The 19,505-nt window shown below is 31.0% G+C and overlaps 1 protein-coding gene across 1 annotated transcript in view; it reads left to right on the top strand.

Moving 5' to 3' along the window:
- Nucleotides 1–19,505, top strand: part of LOC113377741 (sialin-like) — a 95,896-nt gene that overhangs the window by 55,703 nt on the left and 20,688 nt on the right. Inside the window, exon 2 of the mRNA XM_026618153.1 lies at nucleotides 15,465–15,555. Coding sequence (XP_026473938.1) covers nucleotides 15,483–15,555 — 73 coding nt within the window. The 5' untranslated portion in view covers nucleotides 15,465–15,482. The remainder of the gene's footprint in view (nucleotides 1–15,464; nucleotides 15,556–19,505) is intronic.

The following is a 19,505-nucleotide window of genomic DNA, read 5'->3' as shown; positions in this document are numbered from 1 at the left end:
GAGTGCCAATGATTCGTCATTCGCTCTCGATGATATCATTTCTATACGGGTCGTGTGTGATTAGTCGTCGCATACGTGAATAGGGATCTGTCGTTGTATGCGTACCGATATCGACAAGGAAATCGGCATAGATAAATAAACATCGTAGTACTAATCTTGATTTAATAAAAAATGCTTGAATCAGAAGAATATATACCCTGTCCCTCGTAAATAATTATAGTGAAAATTATAAAACAAATGCAGCATTTGCGCCGTGTATGAAACATAAGTTTATTGGAATAATTTCTATATTATTCGTAGTTTCTATAAATCTTTGAAGTTAGGTAAAACAGATGTAACTGTTCAAAGAATGAGATTATGTCGCTAGCGAAAAAGTAAAAAAAATACCATCAGTCAATGAATGTATGTTGACTGATGATACATGAAGTTCTTCAAACACAATTATTACATGATGAGTGAAGTTGCGAAAACAACATTTGTTTAGGCGTTGTTTAACATAATCCACTGTGTGAACGAATATTATAGAATTTAATATCTTCAGAATATTTAGAATTATTTTTAGATTTAGAATATTTAGAATTATTGTCAGCAATTACTTCATTTCTCTAATAAATGTTCATTTCGAAATGCTAATAGCAATGACAAATCGATCATGTCATCTTTGAAGTATGACTTTAATTACATTATTGTTTTTAAATATTATACATATTTTTAATGCTATTATAAATATATAATTTATAATTTATCATTATATAAATATGTATAATGGTTGACACTAATAAATAGGTGCATCACGAGTGTTACCATATTACTAATAAACATTATTCAAAATTGTTATATTATGTATTTATTTTTACTTAAATGTCATCTTGTACAGTAGCAAATAAGTTTTAGTTCCATCGCGTCTGAACCTTACGCGCACTCTTTTTTTATTAATTTTTTGAACAACAATCAGACCTTAATAGTCCGATAAGCTGTTTCGATAGGTGGCAACCCAAACAGTAGTTCCAACTATGTACGAAATATTATTATTACAACTCATTTAATAGGGCAAACATTTTTGTTGATGCAGCAATGCCAGGTGAGGGCTACTTTTACTTGGAAATATATTGCGATCTATATTTCCAAGTTAAAATCGCATTCACTACTGCTTGACACAGTCAGTAATCGAACTCAGGACCTCTGATTTGACCAGTGGTTCTTGCGAGCGAGCCCTTGAAATTAAATAATTCACATTTTGTATAACGTTCACTCCTACACACGGAGTTTCGTTTTGGTAATTGAACGCAAATTCTTCAATGTCATCGTTGTGCCGTCAATAAATAAAACATGCTTAGTAATTCAGCGATTCTTTGCAGAGCAACCTGCGCCATTATCTGTGACCATGATAGGCACGAAAACTCGTTTGATTGCGTATTTAGAAAATAAAATGTTCGGCGACCCCCGGTGCCCGTTATCCCATTATGTTTTACGCCTGCAAGCGCCACCGTCTCATTACTCGCACGGGGATTAATCGCATATATTATTAATATTCATTCGCGCCGTTTAAGATTGATTATCAACGGCCACAAAGCGCCAAGGCGACGCTGACACAGTGCTCTGGATCGGGTTCTAACGCAGATATATGGATGAGTTGACGAGGGATATTATCATACTGATCAATATGAATTCACATTCTAACAATTTACAAATACTTTTAAGGTGCACTCATTGAAAAGCACGTAAGGTGTTTTCCGAAATAGTTCTAAAAGTAAGTTGAAAACTCGTGGTGCTTAAAGCAAATTGCTGGAAAATCCCGTACCAAAAATTTGAAATTTAAAAAAAAGCTTTAAATTTTTTTGAAAACTCTGAAAATTTTTAAATAAATTGATTTTTAAAAATTTGAAATATTTGACTTCCCATAGATTAAGTTATAGTAATCGGCCAAAAATCGAAAATGAAAATTTTTGCATATCTTCACATTTTGGTATATCAGAAAAAATGGATGTTTTTTTTTGTTATAATTTATTTTTGTTTATCAAGACTTTAATGTCTTATTTACAAAATTGATACGTGCAAAAATAGAAAAAATATAAAAAAATACAATAAATTGAATATAAAATGAAAAATTTAAAATAAAAATAAAATAACAGCAATACAAAAATAATAACATATATGAACCATGACGTGATGATGTATGCCGCGTACTAAGTCAGGGCGCATGCAGACATTGGGCTAGGCGTTTGGTCGATCGGTAACACATTTCTTGCTTTTTCAAATCCTTATGTAGGCAAAAGTTCGAAATATACCAAGGCGCATTAGTTAGGATACGCAGAATTTTTCTGGCATCTTTGAATGACGTTTATGTTTGACTTACAAGAGCAACCCCATAGTTCGATTCCATAATATAAGTCCAAATGGGCACTACGATAGATAGTTTTGTACAGAAGTACCTTGTTATCGAGAGAGATTTCAGATTTCCTCCCAAAAAGCCTGTAAAAATCTATTATTTTCAGTTGGACTTGTTTCTTTTTATAAAAATGGTTGTGTATGTGTGTTTTGTGTATCCACGTTTTGGGGCGCACGGATCAACCGATTTGAATGGTTTAAGAATCATTCGTTTTCTATTGATAGGGAGATGTGCTGATTAGGTTTTGGCAAAGGCAGATGCCATACACCACTAGTTGAAGTAAATTTTAAGCCGTTTCATAAGATCAAGAAAATCTGAATTAAAATTGAGTGAAAAACATTTACTGACTGAAAGCGGGGTTGAAAGTGATTCGATCACTAGAACGACTATTATGAAATAGGGGTTTGTGACGATTGAAGTAAAAATTACTTGCTACTGTACAAGGTGGCATTTAAGTAAAAATAAATACATTATATAACAATTTTGAATAATGTTTTTTTAGTAATATGGCAACACTCGCGATGCACACATTTATTAGTGTCAACCTGAGAAATTATAAATTATATATTTATAATAGCATTAAAAATATGTATAATATTTAAAAACAATAAAATCATACTTCAAATATGACATGATCGGTTTGTCATTGTAATTAGCATTTAGAAATGAACCTTCATTAGAGAAATGAAGTAATTGCTGATTAATAAATTCTATAATATTCGTTCACACAGTGGATTATGTTAAACAAGGCCTAAACAAATGTTGTTTTTGCAACTTCACTTATCATGTAATTGTATTTGAAAAACTTCATGTAATTAAAATTTACATGCATTCATTGACTGCTTGTATTTTTTTACTTTTTCTCTGGCGATATAATTTCATTCTTTGAACAGCTGTAATATCTGTCTTGCCTAAAAAATATTTTTCATTTCAATAACTTCAAAGATTTATAAAAACTACGAATAATATAGAAATAATTTCTAATCAATAAACTTACGTTTAGTACACGGCATGAATGTTGAATTTGTTTTATTATTTTCAACAAACAGGGTAAATGATTGTTCTGATTCAAGAATTTTTCATTAAATCAAGATTTGTACTACGATGTAACTTTAAAATGTTTATTTATCCATGCCGATTTCCTTCTTGATATCTCATCGAGAGCGTATGACGAACAGTTCGGGCGTAACGGACTTCCGTTGCAGCTGTACGGATTTAGTCGCGCCCAAAGAAGTTTTACTCCAAAAGAAATTAGTGCAAAAGCTAAAATAATCTTGAGAATGGCCAACCCTTAACTCTCAAGTTTATGAAAAATAGATGTTGTCCGCGTCGTTCATTTCGAAAAATAGCAGAATGGTATCGATCTGTATAACATTTGAAATTTCTTTGAATCATCAAATAATTATCTCATGTCGATGATTAGTATGCAGTGTCAGCGATTACAAAGCATCACCCATACATCGTCGGCATTCTTTTGGTTACTGTCGCGCAATCAAAATAATACAATTTAGCATGTGCTGCAAAAATCGTTGCAGATAATTCGCGTTTCGCATTATAAATTACTGTTTATTTAATTCACAAAGCTATAACAGAACGAAATTATGAGCAGCGAATTAGTTGAAATTTATTAACACGCGCTTCCCTCTGTGACCGATTTGGCACATCGTGCGTAAAGTATAATTTATGACTAATGTAATATAAAATGCATTGATCAATATTAAGCGTGATAAATTTCGGTGATCGATGGCCCGGCCGCCCGGAAGCTGGATTCGTGTAATTCGAACCGTTTGTGACGCTCGATAATATGTACTATAGAGGAAAGATAACAAATGTGGAATATTATGATCATTTTTTCTACTGGAGGATAGTTACTGTATGCAATGAACTAATCAATTTCATTAGTTGATAATCGCCTTCTACCCGATGGAGATAATTAACGTCTAATAACCGTCTAATTTTTTTTGTGTGAAGTGAATGTGAATATTTTGTTTTGTTCTCTTTAGGGAGCGTCTATTAATTACGTGAGGTTTTGAGTAAGATATTACGTGTATTTATTTTTTTACCATTTTTTTAAAAAAAGTTCGAACATTAAAAAAAATCAAAAATTTTACAGTTTTTTCACGTAACTAAAAATACACGTGATGTTTGGAGGGAGATAATTCTGAATATCACCAAATATCACCAAGAGGGAGGGGGTCCAAAAATCCTTAAAAACTCGCTCACGCGATTAATGTACGCCCCCATAGTTAGTGTTATGTATTATATGAAAAGATGTTCAGGAAGTCTAAAATACCGTATCTTTTTTTTAAACTTTAGCATATAATGTGTACACTATAAAATCTAAGGTGACCATACGTCCCGGTTTGGCCAGGACAGTACCGGATTTCTACCTTGTGCCCTGGGTTTCTCTATAAGCAATATTTGTCCCGGATTGTCAAGGTTTTTTTGAAAATTAATACGCAAATTAACAAAAATTATGAATAAAAATGAACAAATGCAATTTCTTTTCAAATTAATTATGAAGAAAATTGTATTATATTTTATACAAGACTCAAAAGCAAAAAAAAAAACATGAAAGACATATCAAAAGAATATTACATATAATCGAATAATAAAGTTCTTACTAGAATTCCGCTATACTGATTTTAAAAAATTGATTCATATGAGAAAACTATTTTTTATTGTATCTTTAACTAGCGTTTGTTGTTAGCCCCTACCCCTTTTCGTCACGGATTAGCATAAAAAATGCCGTCCGGTTTTGACTTAAAAAAATATGGTCACCTTATAAAATGTAAATCTATTAATATCTTGTAATAAATCCACATTAGAAATGACTACCAATCGATAATCTTTCTAAATAAACTATATATTACAACATATCAACTACTGAATGTCTTCACTAAGTAAGACAGATTATAATTTGAATGGTAAATAAAAAAAATCTTGTAATATTGCCATGGGCGTTAAATAAATTAATAAACTATTAGGTTGGCAACTAAGTAAATGCGGTTTTCAGTTTAGATGGTCCCAATTGAATTTTTAGGTGTGCTGACGTTGTCCAAATGTAAAATACCTGTTAATTGTTATTATTCAATTTAGATGTCACTCAGGATAAAAGAGTTTCTTGTTGGCTTGCGCAGTTTTCGTTTGGCATTCATTGAAAAATAGAAAATGAAATCCTAAATTCTTGTCATAATTTGCTTTTTTATTTCTGCAAAGATAAAAAGGCACTTTAAGCTCACAAAAAGTTAAAAAAGACTTAAAAAAACAGCAAAATTGGTTCGCCAATTTTCGTTCTGGTAATTTTTCGCTCGAAGATTGAAAGCTCATTGGTCGTCCAGTTGAAGTTGATTACAAAGGAATTGTCTACTTTTACTCTTATCCTCCAACCAAACAATCAAATCTGATGTCTATATTGAACAACTAACGAAATCAAACAACACACTCGATGAAAAGCTGCCTAAATTGACAAATCAAAACAGTGATTTATTCCATTATTGACATCACACATCTTAGGCCACTCTGCATAAATTATTGGAGCTTGGTTGAGATGTTTTGCCATACCCACCATACAGCCATGATCTTACACATTCTCATTATTTATTGTTTCGATCTTTAGAAAGCTCTTTGAATGGTAAGCAATTTAATGATTATGATGATGTCAAATTATACCTGATTCAGTTTTTTGCTAATAAAAACCAAATGAAAGTGCGATGATGATGCTGCTTGAAGGACAATATATTATAGAATAAAGTTATTTAGAACCATGAACAAAATGCTTTGGATTTTCTAACAAAAATCCGCACTTACTTAGTTGCCAACCTAAAATTTATAGTAAGTGAAGTAAATGTGATTATTAATTATACTGCAAAAATGCGATTTTATATTTTCGATTATTTAATTTTTGTCATATATTTCTATTATATTAGATAAATAAATAGCCAATTCGCAATAAAGCTATCATATTACCAATGGCCGCAAAAATTCGTCAATAAATTTAATTTTGCTCTATACAAAATCTGTGTTTACACTAAATAAATCATAAAAGTTTTGTTTTTGATATCTGTTTTATTTATGATTCAAAAACAAAATTGTATTTAATATTTGTTTCCCATCCTCCATATTTCGCAGTATTTATATAATTTTATACATTTTCATATGGATTTGTAGTGTTTTGAGTACATTATCAGCGTGTGCTACATTGATTGTGCAGTATCAGTTTCGGAAAATCCACATTGATTAATGTTATTTCGTTGTGAATGTTAAAAGCTCATCAATTTCACTAAATATTATAAACAACCGATTCAAATCAAATATTGTTTAAAACTACTATTGGAAACTATCAACAAATATTCCATTAAACGAAATGAGCTTCGGGAGCAAATGTCCAATATGCAAAATTGAAACATCAATCGGCGATTATGATTATTTCAATATTATCAGTTTGATTATCGTGTATTTGCACGATGCTTTGGGAAAAGTGACTGATGGTAAATTAAAATATGCTTTGGTTTTGAAATCGGCAAGAAATGATATTTGTAATAATTAACAAACTCTAAATGAAAAATTAACTAATGGTGCATGGCTGTTCCCAGGAAATTTGCTGGAACTTTCCGTACCAAGAATAAAAAGTCTTAAGAAAGCTTTAAAAAATTTTGAAAATTTTGTGATAATTAGATTTTCGAGAATTTTGAAAATAAGAAAAAATGAGTTTTTTCATATTCTGAAAGTTTTGAACTTTTTTTCGAAGCAACTCCGTTGCGTTAGCTATAGACAAAATATCGAAGCGCGTAAGCGCCGCTAAAACGGATGAACATTGGCACGAAATCCATAGAAAGCATAAAAGAAAAATTTAGTACTTATTATTAAAATCTCTATAAAACATCTGATAATTTGATATGCATATGTCTAATGATCATTTTTGACCGCCAAATGGCTTTTGTTTTTTTTTAATTTTTTATTGAATCTTCCAAACTGCTAGACCTACCTTCGAAAAAAAGTTTTTCATTTCCTCAATACAAATAAAATGTTTTTTGAATCATTCAAAGCGGTCGCTCCAGTTATCTAAAAAACTGAATTGCCATTTTTGGCACTGTTTTCCCCTTATCTTCGAAACGGCTTGACCTGCCTTTGAATCAGCACCTCTCCCCATCAATACGAATCAAATGTTTTTTGATTTGTGCACTTATACACACACACACAACAAATAGGTGTTTTTTTTAAAGTATGCCAAAATGATCAGAAACCTTTGAAACCTTTGAAACATATATAAAAAAATTTATTTCGAATTTTTTGCGATTACTATAACTTACCCTACGAGAATGAAAATCAAAATAACTTTTTGATAAAATGAAATAAATCTAATCATCAATAAAATTATTGCAAATTTTTATTTAAATTTGTTTAAAATCCATACATTTCGGCTACAGTCTTAGTACATAAAATTAGTGCATATTACCGATCAATATGAATAAATGTGTATTATACTGCTCAAGAAAATGAACAAGTTGCACCCGGACTTCAGTGATATTAATTCTGCTCCGTATTGTTATGCAGCAACGAATATCTAATCCGAAAACGTATCATTACGCCCGAACTGAAAATATTCACATGCCTTTAACAAAACGTTCTTTATATCGTACAGAATTGAATCTGGCATTGAAATGCTTCAATTTGCTCTACTTGTTCAAAATATGCCGACTCGGTGTATTAACATATTATAATGCCACCTAATGATGATCGTTGGCGGCGAGCCACGTGCGCTCCGGGCCCTAATTGAGCATTATTCTTCCGGGCCAAACGGCTCCTTTTTAATGTCGCACAGATTTTTCATAAGGTATCGTTGATCGATCTTTGTTGGTTTTGATTTTTAACATTTGCATATGATTTCATTTGAAATAACAAACTACATAATATAATTAAAGTACTACATATATTTTAAAAACTTTCATAGGTAGTGGAGTATGGCATCGTGCCTTAAGGCAAATTGCTGAGAATTCCCGTATCAAATATTAAAGATTAAAAGGAAAAATAGATTTTTGAGAATATTAAATTTTTTGAAAACATTGGCTTTTTAGAAAAATCATACTTTTTATATTTTGAATTTTTTTGAAAATTTAGAACTTTTTTCAAAGCAATCGCGCTGCGTAGTTGTTTCTAAACAAATTTTTGAAGCGCGTAAGCGCTGTATCGCTGTCTAACCGATAAACATTCGTACGAAACTCATAGATATGTAAACAAAATTTGTACTTATTATTAAAAGATCTGATAATTTGATATGCATATGTCTAATGAACGTTTTGGACCGCCAAAAGGTTTTTTTTTTACTTTTCTCACATGATCTCCGACGCCGCTAGTCCTGCCTATCCAAAAATTTAATCTTCATATTGTCAATATAGGTAAATTATTTTTTGAAATATTGAAATCGGACGCTCCGGTATCTCAAAAACTGAATTACCATTTTTGGCACTTTTTGGCCCGTATCTTCGAAACCGCTGGATCCTATCGAATATTTCTTGAACCATTCAAATCGGTTGATCCGTGCGCCCAAAAACGTGGACAAAAAATTGTATCTTTACATACAAACGCACACACACACACACATTTTTTTCTAAGGTATCAAAACGTGAAGATATGCAAAAAATTTCAATTTCGATTTTTTGACAATTACAATAACTTACCCTACGAGAAAATAAAAATTTATGCAGTGATAAGAGTGTTGTCTTTTCAAAATGTACTATCAGTTATTTTTAAAGTATTTGTTACCCTATTTTTTTATATATAAATACGGTTAAACAACCGAACAATTCGTAAAGCAAATTTTCCATAAAACAGACATATGTATAAAAAACGATATATTACACGTGTAATATAGAAAAGTACTTTTCTGTGTAATGATAAGAAAATTCAGGATCCTAATTAATATGTACGTTCTTCAATTTCCACATATTCATATCAAATAAGTTTCATAACATACACAATAATATCAATTTTACAGCAGCTACGTTTTCGTCAGAATGCGGCACCGAGTTAAGGGGGTGACAAGCTGTTCTAAGGAGGGCGTAAATTAATATTTTCGAAAATAATAAAAAAAAATTGAAATGATATTAGAAAATAATCAAAAAGTAATTAGATTTTATGCATTTTTTATATAATATTGCATATTAATTAGTAGTCTGATAAGGGGGCGGCGCAACATTTTTTTTATTAGAGCAGGGAGGCGCGGTGCAAAAAGGTTGGAAACCACTGGGTTAATTCTTTGCGAATTATTATTTATATACGAGCCTATATTGTTATTTGTTTGTAAAAGTCACATTTTTAAGTGTCTATTACGAAAGAAAAGAAGCAAATTAAAATATTCGAATTATTTTGTTCCTATTTAGTCTTTCTGCTATCCAAAATTGTTTTTTTCGTAAATATTGAAGAAACTATAAATAATAATAATAGGATATCATGCTCTGCGTATTATACCCATAGTCAGTTTCCTCCATATTCGTGTGGAAATAATGTGCGCGTACATAAACTCCACGTATTAATTAGAAAATGATTAATTACTAAAGGGATTTAAGCAATTAATAAAGACTTAGGGTTTTGTTTGACGAGACGTAATACCTTACTATAACAGATATTTTCTTGACGTGCAAGGTAACTACGTATAATTCCAACAAGTAGCATTTAATAATATTTCGCAGAAAATGTAAATCCGTCTATTATATTGTAATAAGCACTATTAGACTACGATTAACCTTGATTACAGAGAAAATAAACCAGTAATTTTAATGTGTAGTTGGAAATCAATACGTGCGTCTTGATTTATATGAGACTTATTGATCCAGAGCAAGCTGACGTCTCAAATAATTAATGCAAATATTACATTTTGACGTTAATCCACGTATTGACAAATTAGAAACAGATCTAATCCCTTTGATATCAAATAGTATTATTATTATTATCAATATTTTACTATTACTTAGATGTATAATAGTGTCTTTTATTTATTTTTTAATGCATTTATTCTGCAATCTGCAAATAACCAAAACGCAAAAAAAATTAAAAAAAACACTATTTTATGACTAAATAAAATTAAACATAATTCTTTTCTCAAGTGACTCATAAGAGAAAATGAATGTCTACTTCTCAATTATGGAGTTAAATCAATAATTACATTATTATTTCACAAAACTTTAAAACATTTAATCATCGCAGTATTCAGAAATAAATTATTAATCAAGGATAACTCAAATAAATTATTTGAGATTCTAATCAAGTTTTCAAATGTATTTCCAGTTAATTCATGCAACTTCTATTACCTAATCGATCGAAATTTTCATTATTAATTCTTTCGTTTTTTAAATTGGAATTATTAATGGAACTCGGTATAAATTTAGTCTGAAAGTGAATTATTTACAATAGTTATCACAATTTAGAAATAGTCAAAGTATAAAAAATATATGTCTAATAAAATTTGAAAATTACACCGGCTCACAAAAAAAGTTGTCTATGTTGGATATATATTTTCTAATGTTGTTTTTACCTCGAATTTAACCTCAAAATTGGGTGTCAAACTACAAAATTGGAGAAAAATGGAAAATCTTCGATTTTATCATTCTTGTGCATTATAATAAATCTTATAATTTCTGTCGTTTTCTGACCCTTTTTACCTTGAATGATCTATTAAGTTTTTTTATATAATTCAGAAGTAATTTACCAAAATATTTTCAGATATTCAATTGTGAATGTGTTACCTAGGAGCAATGGGGAGTAAATATATATGCAAACTACTGCTGAAATACAAAAATAAAAATCAGTAGATTTTATAAGTAAAACTCAATAGTTATTAAAAGACAATTGACCAAAAAACAACAGAAATTATAAGATTTTGTTATTTATCTCCAGATTTTGCAGTTTTATTTATTTATCTCCATTTTTTCTAGTTTGACTCCCAATTTTTGTTTTGTTGTTTTTTGCATTTTTTTTTCATTTATTTCTATAATATTACTATAGTTTTATAGTTCCCCACATATTGAAAATTTTCCTCGACAAACTCTAAAAAGATTTATTAAAATCTGAATAACCGTTTAGGGGGAGTATCAATTCATACATCATTACAAAAGAATTTCATATACAAGATATATATATATAGAATTTCATATATATATATATATATATATATATATATATATATAAGTATAAGCTATTTCTTATACATGTTAGAGGTATGTGCAAAAATTTAAAAGCATAATTACAAAAAATGGTTTTCTAATGTGTTCAAAATTAAAAATACTAGTCATAGTTAAAATACGTAGACCGCTCATATATAATAAAGGCACCAAAAAAGGATTAATTAGGTTTGTACTGAAAATTTGCTCAATTTCATTTAATTACAATTTTTTACTTCATATAATAATGGTAATATCATTTAATCTTTATTATGTTTATTATCTAATAAATTTATCGGTCTTTCAAAAATTGCATGAAATTCATGTATCTAGACCAGAATATCCCGTTCCAAATATTTTTTTATGGGTATAGAGTATAACTAAAGACTTGAAACAAACATTTTCAAATTCTTATAGAAAAAGTATTCGAAGAGAATGTCATTCCTTATATTATATTCATTAACGATGTGCAGAAGGTGGAGCCGGTAGAGTACTACTAAAACCTGAAATTGTTTCATCCTAAACTCGGGTAAATTCAATGTTAAATAACGTGTTCGGAAAAAATCCGTGTAACAGTATGACTAGCGGTTTAGTAACACACGCGGAATCCTAAGTTTGGCAATTTAGCCGTGCTAAATTATATTTTAGAGGAAAATTGAAACTAAGAACCCGCCACGTGTTCCCCACTTGAGTTTCCAGAACATACATAATTTATAACTGATTTACACATAACGGGAAGAGAGTTACAACTAAACTAATGAATAATGCTTTCAAGTTGAAGACATTGTGTAGGGTGGACTTACAGTCACATCCACATCCCGACGAGGCGAACGCCCATTGCAAATGGCTCGGGACATTACTTATACTCAATCTTGTGACAAATCTGAGACAATATTTCTCCTGAAGAGATATCTCGGAGATTACTACGGCAATTCAACTTTATAAACTTATAACAGGTACATTTATGAATGTATCTACGAACCAGACATTCGAGATTTATTGGGACAAAAATAATTAAGTAACTGGTGATCATTTTTATGTAATACCAGTATTTGGGAAATAAAAATAAACTTGTATCAAAAAATTCAAAGATTTCGACACATTGAAGTTTCAGTAGGAATAAGAATTCGTTTTTTTAAATATATGCACCTGTTTCTATATTATACATTTCTTCATCAGCTAATTTATTGATAGAGCTTAGTGACTTTGTCTAAGAAACTGATTCTGCCGCAAAATAGAAAAATGTTATGGCAAGGCCATGTTACGCTCCAACACCCATACATTATGCTACTGAATCATACTGAATACTGTCAAAATTTCATGTATTTGCTGTGCATTCAGGCGTTTTACACATATACTGCAACGTCACTCGTATGTTATGGAGGGTCAGAAAGGCCCTGTTATCTAAGATAGTTTTTTTGACAATTGTGCGGTTTCTATGTTAGCTTTTCTATCTGACAACTTGATAAATACGTCGGACTGCACAGCAACCACATGGCTTTTGTCAATATTTAGTATGGACAGTTCTTTATAACATGACCTTGCCATAACATTTTTCATTTATGCGGCGGACTTGATCCCTTAATTGGATTTCAAATCCAGTGACTGGATGTCCAGTCCAGGTCTAGGATATTATTTTTACATTGTTTTTTTTGGCCTCATAAGCAAGTACGTTAGTCAGTTCATGGGGTTATTAGACTTATTTATCTATGGGGTATCATAGTTAATAATATAAATCTGCTACTGAACTTTAAACTTTGAAATAACAGTTTCAAAAAATCACAGCACTTGTACTAATTTGTGTCCTAAATTTATAGTTTTATTAATAGACACTATAGTTTTGATAAACTTTCTAAATCTTGAATTTCATATGTGCTATACCTATCAAATTGACGGGATAGCTGATTATCCAAAAAATGATAATATAATTGTTTCTGTAGAGATAGACTTCTAAAGTAGTACTTAATTGCTGATAAATAACTACTAATGCTCAACTTACTGCTAAATAACAAACAAAGCTAATCTATCTGTATGCTATTAACAAAGAATTTGGACATGAAAACTTACTTTTGACTCTTTTCTGCGATCTACATCATGTTAATGCAGCGGTTTCCAACCTGTGGGGAGCGCCCTCTCAGAGAGGTGCCAGGCTGTTCTAAGGGGGGCGCGTACATCTGTTTCCAGAATACTATTTTCGAAAATAACCGAACATTTCTGAAATAATATTAAAAAATAAAAAAAACATAATTAGCTTTTATTCATATTCATATATAATATTGCATATTAATTTGTAGTCTGATAATATCAGTTGAGTATTTATAAATTTAGATTGTTTAAAAAATTAAGGGGGGGCGCAAAACTTTTTTAATATTAGAGCAGGGGGGCGCAGTGCAAGAAAGGTTGGAAACCACTCTGTTAATGTGAGGCACTGACTGAAAGCAATAATGGGACCTTTGTTCGAACAATCATATTTCATCATTCTCCCTTTCGACCCTATCTCAAAATCAGTATAGTTTAGCTGTTATAACGAGTGTCACTACCGTACCCTGGCACAACCTTACCCAGCCTGAAAAAATTGTCTCAAAAGTGCACAGTATTTTTGAATTCAGATTTGATTCGAAGTAGAAAAATCAGAGTATATCAGAAAAATTTCACATGGGCCATGGTAACTTTATTAGATAAATTATATGTATCAAGGAAGCTTAATGTATCAAACTAAAAAAAAAATTCTCAAAATTTCCGGAAAAAACTATTTTTTATGCCACACATATATGACTGACATAGGATCGTTCAAGTATTACGTAATCAGATTTATTACAATTATTTACCCCCCCCCCCATCCGAAAGCAAAAGTAAGCAAAGCACTTACCCCCTAGCCCCATGCTTACGTAAACATTTTGCAATTAATGTATTGTTTTTTTAAATATTGTAATTATTAGGTTATAATTATAATTTTAAAAATAAGAAAATAGATTTAGGATGTAGAGATTTTACTGATATGGCGTTCAACATAGAGTAACAAAATTATTATAATCTTACGAATATAACAAATTTATTTTAAATTTTTGGTATACATATTAAATTCAAATTAACAATCTTCAGTCCATGGAACCCGAATCCATGATACTAAGTTTTCGATGACATTGGATTGCTTGGTTTGCTGCTCAGTGTTGTAAGTCTGCTCACTTTCATCCGATTTTGGAATGTCTACGTCGTTCTCATCATGGTGCTCTATATTTTGTCATCATCTCATTTAAACATTAAACTTTGGCTGATTGAACGGCCCCCATGGCCCTACATTAAACCTTTTTCTCGGCAAGACTAGAAATTTTGGTCAGTTTGTAAGACTAAGAATTTGTCTAACGCAGCTCACGTGAAACTTCTTAGCGTCAGACACATATGACCGACGTGACGATTAACGTGTTTATGAAAATATTTAACTATATGTTATTATATTATAGGGAAGTTATAATTTTGTGCTGAACAGGTTTTTCAGTAGCAATCTTTGACTTTATTTTCCCATCTCTTTTATCAATTTTCATTCATGTATTACACGATTGGACAACTATATCCACTCTAATCCCTGACGCCTACGCTATATTCAGTTTATTAAACTATTGGTTGCACCTGGTAAACTGAAAAATAACGAACGCTATTTTTATTTTATTCGCGTGGCACATAAGGATTAAAAGCGTATTGCCAGTCAGTCAAAATAATTCATACGAACCTAAGCCGTACGGTCTGCTTGCGCATTGCTAGAATCCACAAATATCAATAATTGGACGAGCGACCAACCCAACCCGTTCGACGAGTTGAGTTGTTCCTCGTAATCTATTTATGCCGCACGCATAATAACAATTGATGTTGACAAGTGTAATTATGATTATTCAACTAATGCGAATATTGTCTCGTTTCAGATCATAGATCGAGCGACCATGGATGCACGCATACTGCCCGATAACTCAAAGTGTGATATATATTCGAGCACGGCCCTGCGACGAATATCAGGTATTATAGAGCGAGTCTCTCGGACCGGCCGAACGGTCCTTCTATCATGACAAACGACCCGCATATGACAAACATATATCGCTTTCGTATGAATGCTGCACGAGCACGATACGCGGGGTTGGACGAATTTGTCCGGTAGTGGACATTGAAAATCTACCTATTTTACTATATTCAATTATTATAGAACTCTTTTTTTTTTCATAGTTATGAAAAACTTATTGCTGTTAAGACAATACTTGCTTGTAGCAATTTGCAATGGATAAATAAGAATAGTGGTCGTCAAATACTTTATCTCTATGTAACTGATTTGATTTGATTTTCAGCAAATCCACAACAACTACATTTGCAAAAGGTTTTCAATTCTTTTGAATTGTCTTTAAAAAATACTATGGAACAATTTGTAAATGAATGTAAGCAATCTTCATGGGCATCAAAAATGTCCCCTAATACTTCGACGAATTTTACTCCTGAAAGAAAATATTCTCCATCAATAAATATGGAAGTTTGAAGGAAGTATGAAAATCTGCCTATTTTACTATATTCCATTATTATCAAACTCATAATTTTGAGTACGCAAGTGATCAGAAAGAGTATTTATATTGAATTTATATGAAAACGATGAAATGAGTCGGACTCCCATTAATTCAGCTACTCAGGGGCTGATATAAGGCTATGTTACGTTCCATTTCTCATACAAAATCGTTCTGAATACTGACAAAAGCCATGTAGTTGCTGTGTAGTCAGGTTGTCAGATAGACAACCTAACCTAGATGTAAAAAAAAAATGTTTTTTGAACTCTGTTTTATTTAGCAATCAGAATTACATAAAGATTCCTATGAGCTAAAATCGCAATATTTAAGAGCGATGCCTAAGAAGAACTCCAATGAGATCTTCTCAGTTTTGCAATATAATGATAATATTATATTAGATCTAACCTATGACTAAGTCTAAAGGCCATTGTCGTTTCAATTTCCTTATGCCAAAAGGTTGAGTAATGTCAACTATTGATGGGTTCGAATGTGAGTCCAGTTTGCGTTTGTATTTTTCCTTGAATGCTTTGGACGTTAATTGCACCGTTTTCATGTTGAGGTCGCTGTGAATGGTTTCATTTGTCACGTACCACGGAGAATCAAGAATTGTACGTAAAATTTTTGACTGAGTTCTCTGCATTATAGCTATATTCGATTTGTAAGCACATCCCCAGAGCTCAATTCCGTAGGTCCAGATTGGCTTAATAATTGATTTATATAGCAGCAACTTATTTTCAACAGAGAGCTTCGACTTTTTACGCAGTAGCCAATCAAATTCTTTCATTTTGATCATTATTTGCTGCTTTTTTGTTTTTATGTGGCTTTTCCAAGTAAGTCTGTTGTCTAAATGGAGACCAAGATATTTCACTATGTTCTCTTTCGGAATCTAGATGTTATTTAAATAAATTGGAGGACACGTACCCTCTCTCAGGGTAAATGTGATATGAGCTGATTTGGTTTCATTTATGCAAATCTTCCATTTGGCAAGCCACATTTGTGGTTTATTGATATGTTCTTGCGTTTGTCGAGAAGCTTGATCAGCACTGTGATTACAGCTTTTTTCAAGTAATGGGAGGCCCTTTGTGTATAAAACATATAAGAAGAATACAAAATACTACCTTGTGGAACTCCTGACATTATTTTGTGGAAATCAGATGTTACTTGATTTACTTTTACTTGAAAAATCCTATCTTGTAGATAGGATTTTAAAATCCCACAATACCTGGATGGAAGGTATGTTTTTATTTTATATAAAAGTCCTGGGCGCCAAACTTTATCGAATGCTTGTTGAACATGTCAAAAATAATTCCAAAACCGATCTTAAGATACTGTATCTTTCCAATAATGTTTAATAACATACGAGTGAACATACAGTTGATGTGTAAAACGCCTGATCGTACAGCGAATACATGGCATTTTAACAGTATACAGTACGATTTAGTATGGGAAATAGAATGTAACATAGCCTTGCCATAACATTGGTCTATTTTACGGCAGAATCGGCCCATCAATCTAGTATACAATTAAAAACAATAAAATTTATAAAAATTAAATAAACCACAAAATGTACTGATTTCTCTTAGAAAATCAGACATTTTTTTCATGGAACTAAATATCGTTATTCTGTAATGTATTGTCCATTTTAGTTAATGACTTTTTGTCATCTTTCAAGCAGCATCATTATACCACTTTCATAAAACTTCTGGTTTTTATTATCAAAAAAATTGAATCAGGTAGAATTTGATACCATCATGATTATTGAATTCTTTACTATTTAAGGAGTTTTTTAAATATCGAAATAATAAGTAATTAGAAGGTCAGGACTGTATGGGGAATATGGCAAAACATTCCAACCAAGGTCCAATAATTGTTACCCAATGGTCAAAGATATGTGATGTTAATAATGTAATAAATCATCGATTTGTCATTTTAGGCAGCTTTCCTTTGACGTTTAATCTCGTTAGTTGTTCAATGTAGACATCGGAATTGATCGTTCGGTTTGATGCCAAGAGTAAAAGTAGTCAATTTCTTTGTAATCAACTTCAACTGGACGACCAGAGTGTTTTTCATATTTGAGTGAAGAATCACCAGAACGAAATTTGCCAAACTAATTTGGACACTGCCGGTTTTTGCCGTTTTACCATAAACAACTCATAACATTTTGCGAGCTTAAGATACCGTTTTACCTTTACAGAAATAAAAAGTAAAATGACAAAAGTTTTTGACTTCATTTTCCATCAAAGTCAAAAACCCTTGTTTACTTATGGACATCTAAATTGCTTACTATACATTAACAAAAGGTTTTTTACATATGGTCTGCGTCAGCAAAACTAAAAACTTAATTAGAACCATCTAAGCTGAAAATCGCACTTACTTAGGTGCCAAACTAATATAAGTCAACATCAGAATAAATTATGAAAACCTCGGATTATTAACCAAGTAACTGTGGCGCTCTCATTGAACTGTGCGCACAGTTTTGTATCGTCATAATTGAGGTAAAATGTTATTTTTGAAGTAAAATATCACTTACAACTATCCATTTTCTTTTGACATTGCCTCAAAGTATTCTAAATATATAAAAAATTGGGCGTAAGTTTAGTTTTTTCTTTGTTTCAAAAGTTGCTATCTAAATAGCCATAGTGTTTTCGTCAATACACAAAATTCTGTCATTTTTTCCTTAAGAGAATATTCGTCAATCACAGTTAACTGGTTAAATAACAAACATAGATTCGGATACTTTGGCTGTTTCTTCTTGACGTCCAAAATATAATAGTGAGCAAAAAAATCATCAGAAGATAAATCATATTAAATATATTATGGTGGCGGCGGTGTTCCAAAATTACATATGCCCTCAAACCAGGCATAACAATATAACATATTTACTTTCGTCAATTTAAAGAAATATATAAAATTTAAAGTCTTCAAAAGTGTTTTTTATATTTCTATATAAACCCAAATGTCTATATATATATTATTTTTTATTAATTCTATTACATTTCATAGATTATTACTTTGTTATAAACTTTACTATATTAGATGATCCAACATTAAACTGAGGTAGTGAATAACAAACGACATTAAACTGAGGTAGTGATAGTCCTGATTGATAGCAAAATAAATTGAAACTGACCTAAAATTTGAATGAGAAATTGATACTAAATATACATAAAGACAATACAAACTGAACTCGTGATAAATATATTTTCACGAGTAACTATCAAACGTTATAGTTACATAGTTATAAAGGTAATATATGTGGTTAGTTTAGTCATAAAGCTTTGCATGATGTTAATTTAACATCCGCGGCAAAAGCAATTATGAATTGAATTAATTCCTTATAATTTGAATACCGTTATATAATTTGATATATTTTTAGAAATAATCCCATGCATAATATAAAATTAATTAACCTTATATATA

Source organism: Ctenocephalides felis, unplaced genomic scaffold (assembly GCF_003426905.1).
Source record: "Ctenocephalides felis isolate EL2017-DRISC unplaced genomic scaffold, ASM342690v1 CF-g0.4_SCAFFOLD_01886, whole genome shotgun sequence".
Taxonomy (NCBI): domain Eukaryota; kingdom Metazoa; phylum Arthropoda; class Insecta; order Siphonaptera; family Pulicidae; genus Ctenocephalides; species Ctenocephalides felis.
Note: the sequence above shows the minus strand (reverse complement) of the source record. Positions and strands in the feature narration are given on the sequence as shown.